This window comes from Diabrotica virgifera, chromosome 9, assembly GCF_917563875.1.
Source record: "Diabrotica virgifera virgifera chromosome 9, PGI_DIABVI_V3a".
Lineage (NCBI taxonomy): Eukaryota > Metazoa > Arthropoda > Insecta > Coleoptera > Chrysomelidae > Diabrotica > Diabrotica virgifera.
Window position 1 is genome coordinate 139,558,042 of NC_065451.1, and position 12,876 is coordinate 139,570,917.

The window sequence follows — 12,876 nt, forward strand, 5'->3', positions numbered from 1 at the left end:
TGGACACTGAAAAGAGATGTACCAGAAGCGAAATGCTCAAGAAAATCGCTTACAACCACATTTTAATGTAAGTACACCCATATCCTTATAGCTAAGAATAGGTGAATAACGTATTATATGTATTTGAGTTTCACAAGAAAACCTTACGTGATAGAAAAAAACGGGTTTCATTTTTGAATTCAGGATAAAAAGTACTATAAGAATCAGGCAACAGAACTCTTGGAATAAAAACTTTTTATTTTTTTGTTGTCCAGTGTTATTAGACGGCACTTGAAGAAGAATAGTAAATACATGGTAGAATTTACTACAAAACAAATCAATAAATATCTTATAAAAACAGGAGGTGGATCTAAAAAAACTTTTTCGTCTCTCCTAAAAAACTCACGGTATTGTCACATCACCGACGATGTGTTATATAAAAGTTAGTGTGTGTAATAAGTATTATTATGGATATTTTGGAATACTTATCCAATTTTAAAAATGTTTTTTATTATAGAAAGAGCAATGCCAGGACCCTCCACGTTCAAAAGTCTGGATAGCCTGTCAAACTTTCTTCCTTCTACAAGTGGTATGTATATATGTATTTTATTCACTTCACTTATGTTCAAGGTAAAGGTTTTTTAATTAGCACATCAGTTGCAAGTAATATGCAGGGGCTTAGGATCACACAAACATAACTACATTTTATTTTCTTTATTTATGTGTAGACATATCGGGGTTGAACACTATATGTAGATATGCATTGCAAATCAGAACTAAAGAAGGTGGATGTACGTTCATTTGAATCTTAAATAGGTTGAAGTTTGATATGTCTGTCTGTACACAAAAATACCGAAAATATTAAAAATGTAGTTACATTTATGTGATCCTAAACCCTTGTATGGTATGTTATATAAATATTAGCCAATATACAACTGATATTTTGGAAAATTACTCAATTTTAAAAATGTTTTTTATTGTAGAAAGAAAAATGCCAGGACCCTTCACTTCCAAAGGTCTGGATAGGTTGACAAACTTCCTTCTACAAGTGGTATGATAAGTATATCGTGGGTATACTGCAAAAACTGACCAAGTCACTCGAAAGAAGTAAGCGAATACCTGAAAAAATGCCCAGGGCAAAATTATAAGGTTTGATCCCGCAACACACATAACATACAAATGTCTATGTCTGGGTATGCGTATCAATAGACTGGAAGAAATGAACATGTTGACTTGGTCACTTTTGCATGAAATATGATTGATATTTATTCATGTCAACATTGAACTGCGACAATTGGAAATTATGACTTGGTCACTTTTTGATGTTTTAGTTTTATGTATACGTTGTATGTTTATGCTAAAAGTAATGTTCAAGTACTATGCATGATTGGTTACACATTTTTAGACGGACCGAAACAAAAAAAGTGATTCATATAATGTACAGGAATTAAGGTATAATGATTTTCTTAATATATGTAAATACCCTAGCTGCTAATATTCTTAAAAATATAAACATTGACGAAAACTGAAATCGTGTTAATTGGTGAAAAATTAAATTAATGTATGCAATATGAAACAGATACACCGCAATTATTATTTAAGTATGACTATAGTGATCCAGAGTTTCTTATATTCAATGTAGTTGGACATACTAAACGAGTTATAAATCCTATAAAAAATTCAACTACTATTATACTCCAAATAAATTCCTATTTCTAAACTTAAAAAGCAGGATCTTCTAAAATTGTGTAAGACAGGAACAACTCCCTCTGAATTCCATCCTTGTGTACCAGTCAATACCATCAGAGAGTGGAAATATGTTGCTCCAGAGCCATCAGTATTGTCCGATTCGGATTCAGATTAGTTCAACTCCTCCTATTCGGATTCAGATTAATTCTAGTAGAGAAATTTTTACATATCTGTTATTATTTTCCAATTTAAAAATTAAAGTAAATGTTTTTATTTGAAACTTCAGCCTTACACTGTAAATAAATAGAATTAGAAGTATTTTCTTTGCGTTTTATTATTGATCAATAACCATCTTTTTGTGACCACGATTTAAATTTGAGCAAATTTCTGCATCAAAAAGTGACCAAGTCCATTTTTTTTTCTAAAAACGAAAAGGTTTTTGGAGCTATTTAGAATCACTAACTTCAACCATTTAATACCTGGAAAGAAAAAATACATATCCTTTTAAAATTATTTAAAAAAAAAATTCAAAAAAAATTACCAGAATATTCAACATCGATTATCTCGAAACCATGATATTTGACTTGGTCAGTTTTTGCAGTATGCCCACGATATATGTATTTTATTCACTTCACTTATGTTCAAGATAAGGTTTTTAATTAGAATATGTTCTGTTGCCATTATTGCACGTAATATGTTATATGAAAATTCACCAATATACAACTGATATGTTGGAATACTTATTCAATTTTAAAAATATTTATTGTTGTAGAAAGAACAATGACAGTACCCTTTACCTCCAAAGGTCTGCAAAAGCCATCGACAGCCAGAGGTATGAATAGGGAGCAAAACTTGCTTACTTCTGCAAGTGGTATGTACATATTTGATTCATTTCACTTATGTTTGAGATAAACGTTTTTAAATTAGTATATTGACGGTTAAATACCGAAACATCATAAGTCAAAATCTACAACTTTTCAGGAATACTTTTGAAGATACTTTGCTACTTAGTGCATGTTTTTTCTTTTTCGGTATTTATTTAATTATTACTTTGAAACAAACATGCCAAAACTGTTCGTTTACTCGGAAACAGAATTGTTTCCGAGTTCACCTGTTCACCAGAAAAGGAAAAAACATGTACTAAGCAGAGAAGTTTTTTGGCTCTCCTGGAAAGTTGTACATTTTGACTTATGTTTTGGTATTTAACCGTCGATATGTTGCTGTTACTGCATGTAGTTGCTAATTTTTATTTAAGTATGTTACAATTTTCATTTTAACATATTACGTAAAGGCGGAGATACATATCCGCGCCGCGAACTCCGCGCCGTGTGAGCGCCGCGCGTTCGTGGCGCAGTTAATGTTCGGTAAAATTTTTCATTTTGACGATCCAGAGGAAACTTACGAACACTTAGTCATGTCTCAGTCGCGCGATAGTATATACGCCATTTCTGTGATGAGTGGTGCTTTCTTGGTAATGGCAAGTTTGCATAAAAAGAAAAGGAAGCAACGACGTTGGTGGTCCACTACCTTGTTTAAAAGACGAAATGGTTCAGAGCTTATGATGGACTTGAAGTCGCAAAAAATAAGTGGCCAATATAAGAATTTTATACGATTGTCGCCTTCCGACTTCGAAAATCTGCTGCAGAAGATTGGTCCTCACATTTCCAAACAAGATACTTACTTCCGCACTGCGATTTCTGCTCAAGACAGGCAAGTATTTTTTTATTCTACACAATTTGTTTAATTATTTTTAGTATTTATGTCACTGAATAATATTCGGTGACAATAGTAACCAAGTATTATAAGCAAAAATAAAAAAGTATGTATACCTGTGTCCTGTGTGTTCTTAGGGATCTAGTTTTCTTTTTAAAATATTAGTCATTTTTATTATTCCAGGTTGGCAGTGACACTTAGATTTCTTTGCACGGGAGAATCGTATACTAGTCTTCAGTATACCTTCAGGATTTCAAGGCAGTCTATTGGACAGATAGTACCACAAGTCTGCGCAGCACTTGTTAATGAATTACAAGGATATATCAAGGTAATATTAATAAGCACCAATTAAGCATTTGATTTTAAACTCTTTTATTTTTTTCAATACATATGTATAAATAAATGATATTAAGGGCATAGGCACAAAGTTTCGCGCCAATATGTTTTAAATGCAGTCTTTTTCTATTCGAATCCTGAGAAACCCAATAAGTATTTTTGAAAAATTTAAACGCAAAATGAAAGATTATTATTATGAGGGCCGAAAGTCCCCGAAAACTTCTATAATGTTTATTTTACTAAGGTAGAGGGGTGAAAAATAAAAGATAAAATTTAGTGTGATTTTTAATTTTAAATATCTCATTAATTTTTTTTTGTTTATTCTAAGGGACTTTTGACCCTCGGTAATAATGTAATCTTTCATTCTGCGTTTAAATTTTTTAAAAATGCATATGTATTAGTTTTTAGTACATTCTTTGACGGTTTTTGTTGTAAATTTTAAAGAACCGCTTGGATTGCCATGAAATTTGGCATACCCATAGCTAACATGGTAACGAAAAAAGTGATGTGCCGATGTGTGCTTTTGCCCTGGGGGTGAGTCTCACCCACTATGGGGGGATGAGTCTCACCCCCTCTGAGGGGGGGGGTGAGTTTCACCCCCTATGAAGGGGGGGGGGGTGAGTTTCACCCCCCCTATGAGGGGGTGACTTTCACCCCTATGAGGTGGGGTGAGTTTCGCCCCCTCTGAGGGGGTGAGTTTCATCCTTTCTGAGGGGGTGAGTTTCACCCCCTCTTGGGGGTGAAAAAATATATGTCCAAAATAAGTCCTGAAATGGATAAATTGACAAATTTTGAGCAACTTTTGTTCTATAGAGTTTTTCGCCAAGTCAATATGTACTTTTTGAGTTATTGGCGAGTGAATCTGTCAATTTTTCAACAAAATAACCACGTTTTAACCTTCCGATGACCAACCTTTTTTTGTTACACGGATGACCAAGGGGGGTAAAAGATGACCCCATGTCAAAAATGACAATTAAAAAAATTAAGTGTTTTTATGGCATGGACTTTGTCATTCAGCCAGTCACAACATGAGTATTAGTGTCATGTGTAGTGTGCATGTTGAGTAAGTGTCTTGTTACTTTGCAAAGTCGACGTCATTAGCGTAAAACTACTTGTAATTACACATAATAGACGATATTTTACTAAATATTAACTTCAGAATATATTTTTTATTCGTAAAATATAGGGAATTTTTTTATTTCAAAATATGAAGATATCTAGAATTATATTAAAGTCAAATAAAAAAATAATGAGTTAAAAATTGAAAATATTTTTGAATTTACTAAAGAAAAACATACGCTTGGGTCCAAATTTCCCCCGCTTGGTCATCCGGAGGTTAAGACAGTTTTTCGCAATTAATTCAAAAAGTAAGTAATTTATGGAAAAAAACATTCTTAGCAAAAATATAGCCTTTAAAAAAGTAAAATGGTGTACGCTTGAGAATTAGCTTGGTGCTATTAGATAATGAAAAATAGGTTCATGTTCGCTAAATTCCAAATGGAATATTTCAATGTAAAATATCCAAATAACTAATCACCTTTTTGGGAAATACACATTAGAAATTTTTTAAGTGTTTTAAAAAAGCTTTATTTCTGTTTTTACAAAAGAAGTTGCTAGCATCAAATGTAAGCAAGTTACGCTCAAAATAAAGTTGGTCCCTTTTGTTTTTGCATAAAAAATCGGGAGATCAACCCGTAATTAGCCACTTAAACGAAATTATTCAGTGCCGCTTCACAATTAGCTTTAATTATGTTGTGTTTATAATGATCTATAAGTTTCATCGATTCAAAGTACTTATTAAAAAAAAATTGGTTTTAAAGTAAAATTTTTAATTTTGAGAAAATACTTTTTTTAAAAATTACTTAAAATTTGTTAGAGATACCAAAAATGTCATACAATAAAAAAAGTCGGCTTTGCTTTTCTGAATATTTTCTATTTTTTTGTTTTTCCGTAAGACAAAAATTGGTTGAGATTTGGTGTTTCTCAATTTGCATACACTCATGATTAGAGAATCGTTCAAGCCCTTTGAAAAATAAGGACTTTAAACCGATGACATTTAAAGACCATATAAACAATAGATACATGAATAAAGAAACTTGTGAAGTGCTAACGATTAAGTTTATTTGAGGTGCTAATTAGGGGGTGATTTTCACGATTTTTTTTAAGGGACTGACTTTATTTTGAGTGTAACTTGTTTACTTTTGGTTTTGATGCTAGAAATGTTTTTTATAAAACAAAAATAAGACTTTTTTTTAAACACTTTAAAAAAGTTGTAATGAGTTTTCCCCAAACAGTGCTTCATTTTTTGGTTATGTAACGTTAAAATATTCGATTTGGAATTTTATGAATATGAACCTATTTTTCATTAGCTGTAACTCTGGTCCAACTCGGCACAGAGAGCTAATATGTATATACATAATTTTTTTCACTTTTTTACTGGTCATATTTTTGCTAAGAATGTTTTTTTTTTGACAAAATACTTTTTAAGTAATTTCCAAAAAACCGTCTAAAAAAGTGATTATTTTGTTGAAAAATGAACATGTTCACTCGCAAATAACTCGAGAAGTATTGGCTTAGTGAAAAAACTCTATAGAACAAAAGTTACATAGATTTAATCAGTTTATCGATTTCCGGACTTATTTTGGACATATATTTTTCACCTCCCATAGGGGGTGAAACTCCCCCAGGGTAAAAGCACACATCGACACAATATCACTTTTTGTCTTTGACTTGTTAGCTATGTGCATGCTAAATTTCATGTCAATCCAAGCGGTTCTTTAAAATTTAGAGGTTTTGCAATATTTTACCGTTAAAGAACGTACTATTTCGCAGAATTCGAAAAAAATTAATGCCTTCAAAACACATTGGCGTGAAATTTTGAGTCTACTGAAACATTATTAGATTAAACAAAAATTATTAAAGATGCGTTAAATAGATACTTTATTACACAAAACCTGAATAGCGTCTTAAATAACCTACTCAAAGGACTCAGGTGGATTGGAGATATTTGACATGGAAGTATAGGAAGATTGTGAGGAGGGAGAAGGTAGACTCGGAGTCATATTTACGGGGGGATTTTGCCATGAATGCTGATGATGTGAACTTGCCGAATCATAAACTCCTCTATCAGCTTTCATCAGTATTTCGAATACTGCCTGCTGCACCGCGGTCTGAGTCTCTTTGGAATAATTAATCACTTTTGTAGCCGCATACGTGAAAAATGTGTTAATCTCGTTCGGTTTTTCCTTTAATGTGTCGAGCTTATCTGCAGCATTTTGCAAAATATTAAATGCATTGCTCATCATTGATGAAGAAGGTTCATCAGCTCTCTTGCTTCGCTTAGGGGGTATGTCAATAGACGATGGTGCTGACGTCTCTTGGCTTTGTGCCGAAAGACTGACTTCTGCTTCGATTTCATCTACATTTTCCATAATATGTTCTGTTTCCTGCAAATAAGATGCAACGATTAATTAAAAAATAATTCCTACTCGTATAATCATTTTATGAATGGCATGAAAGCCATTAATAGTGGAGGAGCAAAACCTAGATTTTTCTGAACTGCTTCTGTAATTAAGTTGAAATCTTTACATTAACCATTATTATTTCATATTATTTCTGTTACAGCTACCCACGACCCCTGATGCTTGGAGGGAAGTAAGCAAGAAATTCGAAACACGTTGGAACCTACCACATTGTGTTGGTGCCCTTGACGGGAAGCATGTTGTTTTGCAAGCTCCAATGAACTCGGGTACAGAGTTTTTTAACTATAAATCCACCTTTAGTATTGTGCTTTTTGCATTGGTGGATGGGAATTATAACTTTATGTTTGGTGATGTGGGATGCCAAGGAAGAATATCTGATGCGGGAGTTTTTCGAGGAAGCAAGTTGCATAGTATGCTCACAAGTAAAACATTGGGTATTCCAGTACCGGAAGAACTACCGGGGCGTTCTATGCAAGTACCATATTTTTTTGTAGGTGATAGTGCATTTGCTCTAGATGAAAATCTAATGAAACCATATCATGGAGATTTTGCCAAAGGGACTCCAGAGAGAATTTTTAATTATCGTTTAAGTAGGGCCCGACGCATAGTCGAGAACGCCTTTGGTATATCAAGCTCAGTATTTAGGGTTTTAAGGAAACCAATGCTTTTAGGGCCTGAAAAAGCCGAGTTGATAGTGATGACAGTGCTTTTGTTACATAATTATCTAAGAACTCATTCTCCCAATGTGTACACTCCGATTGGCACATTTGACCAAGAAGTGGATGGAGTTTTAACTGAAGGGTCATGGAGGAGAGAGGAAGCAGATAATGTGACGTCTATGGTCTCATTGACAGATGTCCCCCGAAGATCAACTAATTATTGTCAGGAAGTAAGGAATGAAATAGCCGACTACTTTATGAATGAAGGAGTTTTAGAGTGGCAACACAAATATGCTTAAAAATGTCTATCTATATACAGTGCGTCCATAAAGTAACGTATAAATTCAATGTTTCGTAAGCTTGCGACTTTTAAGGAAAATTCCCGAAACAGGCGATTTTTATTTTTAAATTACGATTTTTTTGGCATATATATCATACTACTGACGTCATCCATCTAGGCGTGGTGACGTAACCGATGATTTTTATGAGAATAGGGGTCAGGTGATAGTTCATTTGAAAGGGTATTTCAATTCTGTATTTATTAGTATAAATATTAACATATATTTATACAGGGTGTGCAAAAATTTTTAATTAAATTTATTGACAAAAAAGATGAACGTATGTCATTTATTTAATTCTAAATACATTTTACTGCTGTGAGAAAAGAGAAAAATTTAAAAATGGAAAACATTGATTTTCGCTTAAACGAAATGTTCAAACTACCAAGAGACAGGTGGGTGGCAGTTTTGACATTGAATTTAAGCAACAGACAATATTTATTTGTGAAATGAATATTTTTTCCTGTTTTCTAACAACAGTAAAACGTATTTTGAATTAAATAAATTTCATACATTCTTCTTTTTGTCTCAAATAACTTAATTAAAATTTTTTTAACACCCTTAATAAATAAATATGTTAATGTTTATATTGCTGAATAGAGAATTGAATATCCTTTCAAACAAGCTATCACACGGCATCTATTCTCATTTAAAAAAAATTATCGATTACGTCATCGCGCCCAGATTGATGACGTCATTGTTATGGCACATATGCCAAAAAATCGTAATTTAAAAATAAAAAACGGTATGTTTCGGGATTTTTCCTTAACATCGCCGGTTTACGAAATAATTAATTTATGCGTTACTTTATGGACGCACTGTATATTTTTTCTTACCGTCGTAAGTCGTTTCCTTGGCACATCCCTGTCATCTAGAAACTTGAGAGCTTCGTACGCGAACCACCTACTGACATAAACTTCATCTGTTCCTGGAATAATAAAATATACACTGCATGGAAAATATTGTAGGAAAACATTAATGTTGTTAAATTTACGGTGATACTTTTTTGTCCACTTGTGTAGAAAACTAAGCGAGAACGCATTTGGAGGGAAAGAGATACATAATGCACTATACTACATATCACAATAAAGATGCACTAGAAATAAACAATCCAAGACACTTTAATGTTACGAGAAGCACACCCAAATCAATGTATATATCTTGTAAATCCCAAATCATGATTTACAATGTTTATACACTGTAAATCATGATTCGGGAGTGCTCCTTGTAACATTGAACGTATCTTGGTTTGTTTATTTCTAGAGCATCTTGAAATAAACTGAATTATAATTATTATTAGTTTTTGGCCAATAAGCCACAATTTGACTTTAAATTGTTTTGACGTTCCGATTTTTACTTCGGCAATCTTTAATTTTGTTTTTGTTCCTTGGTAAGAAAGTTCTGAAAATTTAATTTTATTTGACTCATTAATATTGAACATTAAGGCAATATACAAAAATCTTTGCTCAAAGTGCTTTAATTTGTTACGTTGAAGCGGCAGTTTTTTTCTTAAATTTTTTTTAAATGTTTCGTTTTGTAATATTTTAAGATAATAAGAGGAATATTGGCAGAGTTGAAAGCTCTATACAATTCAGCATTAAGTTCGGGCTCATCATAATTTACTTACAGTGAACTATGGTATAAAGATAAAGGAACATTGCTTAATTCTTTAAGTTAACCGTTCATCTTCTACCTGGAACATACCTATTTAGCCCAATAAATGACCGTTTTGGAGTGTAATTTCCAGGGGCAACTCCGAATTGCATGAACATTTGGATTTAGGTTCTACTTACCCTCCACTTCAAAGTTGAATTTGTGCCGTTGGTTGCATTTACTTGGGGGTGACATTTACCCCTTCTCGGGGGTGAAAAACGCGTGTTTGAAATAAGGTCGGAAATGGATAAATTCATTTATTTTAAGCACCTTTTGTTCTATAAAGTTTTTCACGTAAGTCAATACTTTTCGAGTTATTCGCGATTTAAAATGTTGATTTTTCGACAAAAAAACTACGTTTTCAGACCGTTTGGTTTTTCCTAAATAACTCAAAAAGTAAATATTTTATCGAAAAAAATATTTTTATCAAAAGTGTGGCCTATAAAAAAACGAAAAAAATGGTGTACCAGTAAAGTCTACAAATTGAGTTGAAGCAAAGTTGTAGCTCATGAAAAATACGTTCTTATTCGTCTAATTCCAAATCGAATAATTCAACGCGAAATCAGCGAAGAAAGAAGCGCTTTTCGGGAAAACCTTATTAACATTTTTAAAGTATCGAAAAAAAAGCTTATTATTTGTTTTTTACAAAAGTTTACAGCATCAAAAATAAGCGAGTTACACTGAAAAAAAAAGTTGGCCCTTTTTTTTTGGTAAAAAAAATCGTGAAAACCTCCCTCTATTTAGCACCCTAAATGAAATTAATCGTTTGGCTTTACCATCTATTTTAACTGTATGTGTATTGTTTATATGATCTGTAAGCTTGATTGGTTTGAAGTGCTTATTTTTGAAAACATTTGGTTTTATAGTAAAAAAAAATTTAATTAAAATTTTTGAAAAATTTCATTTTTTCAAATTAACTTAAAAAGTATTAGTGATAAGACAAATCTTAAAGAGTAAAAAAATGTAGGTTTTGCTATTATTAATATGATAGTTTCATTTTGTTTCTCCGTAAGACAAAAATTGGTTAAGATATGGCTGTTCAAAATTTGCATACACTCGTGATTAGTGACCCATTCAAGCTGTCTCAATTATAACCCTTTCAAAAATAAACACTTTAAACCGGTGAGACTGACAGATCATATAAAAAATAGATAGGTAAGTAAATTGTTTGTAAAGCGGTAGCGATTAATTTCATTTGGGGAGCTAAACACTTCGAGATTTTCATGATTTTTTACAAAAAAAAGAGGGCCAACTTTATTTTGAGCGTAACTCGCTTATTTTTTATGCTAAAACTTTTGTTAACAATTAAAACCAAGCTTTTTATAAACACTTTAAAAAAGTTTAAATGGGTTTTTCCCGAAAAGTGCTTAATTTTTCGGTGATTTCACCTTGAAATATTCGATTTGGAATTAGACGAATAAGAACGTATTTTGCGTGAGCTACAACTTTGTTTTTATTTGATTGATAGACATGATTGTATACACAATTTTTTTGGGTTTTTTATAAGCTACACTTTTGCTAAGGGTATTTTTTTCGAAAAAATATTTACTTTTTGAGTTATTTGCGAAAAACCGTCTGAAAACGTAGTTTTTTTGTCGAAAAATCAACATTTTCAATGGCAAATAACTCGAAAAGTATTGACTTAAGTAAAAAACTCTATAGAACAAAAGTTGCTTAAAATCAGTCAATTTATCCATTTCCGGTCTTATCTTGAACGTATGTTTTTTCACCCCCGAGAAGGGGTGACTGTCACCCCCCAAGTAAAAGCAAACAACGGCACAATTTCAAGTTTGAAGTGGAGGGTAAGTAGAACCTAAATCTAAATTTTTATGCAATTCGGAGTTGCCCCTTAAAATTACACGGTATCGCCGAATTTCCCGTTCATTTACTGGGCTAATTAGGAAAGGGCATTTAACGCTAAAAACACCTAAATAAATCGATTTTTAAATACAGCACCTAGAGACTTGCAGTTTTTTGCATTGTGATCAGGATGACGTTATGAACAAAGGCTACAATAGAAAAATGGGTGGAAATGCACAATTGCATTTTAGAATGTGTAAAATGCATTCAAAAGTGCATAAACATGTGAAAATAAAAATCTAACGACCAAATTTCTTTTTTCGGCAGTTTTCGGGGCCGCTGAACACAATTACGCCGTCAGAACAGACCCGCGGAGCACCTACACAGTTCCCACGGTAACGGCTAAGGAACGTCATCTTCTGGAGTTTCGAAGGTTTTCGGCACTGAATGCATGCAAATACGTCATCAGAACTGAGCCCCGGACCACCTGGTGCCCAAGGCCAATGCTCAGGCATGTTATCTTCTAGATTTTGGAGGGTTTTGGGCACCAGGTGAACCGGAGGTAGATTGAGAGCGTATTTTTATTCAGCAACCCCAAAAACCCTCCTAGTAATATGTTTGAATCAAATTAGTGCCCAAACCCTTCGAAACTCCAGATTAAGTGCCTTAGACGTGATCCTGGACACGAGGAGTTCCGGTGGTAGATTCTGACGGCATATTCGTCTTTACCGAGCCCAAAAACTCCCTTGGAACAAAATTTGGCCCTTAATATACATATTTTTACATGTTTATGCACTTTTCGATGCATTTTATGCACTTTAAAATGCAGTTATGCAATAGCAGACTTTTTTCCTGTCACCATCTTGAACAAAATGCAAAACGTTTAAATCTCTAGCTGCTGTATTTAAAACCGATTTATTTTGTGTTAAATACCATGGTCTAGATGAACCATTTTATTATTTAATTTTTATAATAGGGTTGTCGTATCCATAGTAATACTAGTAATGTAAAAAACTACCCGTCACAAAGTAACGGGTAATTGTTTAAAGGGAGTGGAGCGAAATGCAAAATTATGACGCATGTCAAAATTTTCAATGTGTTTTAAATGTATCAATTTTTTTTCGAATCCTGTGTAAAACTAATAAGAATTTTTGAAAAATTTAAATGCAGAATTAAAGACTACTTTATTACCGAGGGCCGAAAGTCCCTTAAAATAAATAAAAAGTT

General features: G+C 32.8%; 1 protein-coding gene across 1 annotated transcript; it reads right to left on the reverse strand.

The window, feature by feature from the left end:
- Positions 1-4,330: 4,330 nt before the first annotated feature.
- Positions 4,331-9,231, reverse strand: LOC126892170 (uncharacterized). The gene is made up of 2 exons (XM_050661639.1): positions 9,033-9,231; positions 4,331-7,163 (listed from the first exon to the last, which is right to left on the reverse strand). Exon 2 carries the CDS (start codon positions 7,146-7,148, stop codon positions 6,693-6,695), a length of 456 nt encoding a protein of 151 aa, XP_050517596.1. The 5' UTR covers positions 7,149-7,163; positions 9,033-9,231; the 3' UTR covers positions 4,331-6,692.
- Between the last annotated feature and the right edge of the window lie 3,645 nt (positions 9,232-12,876).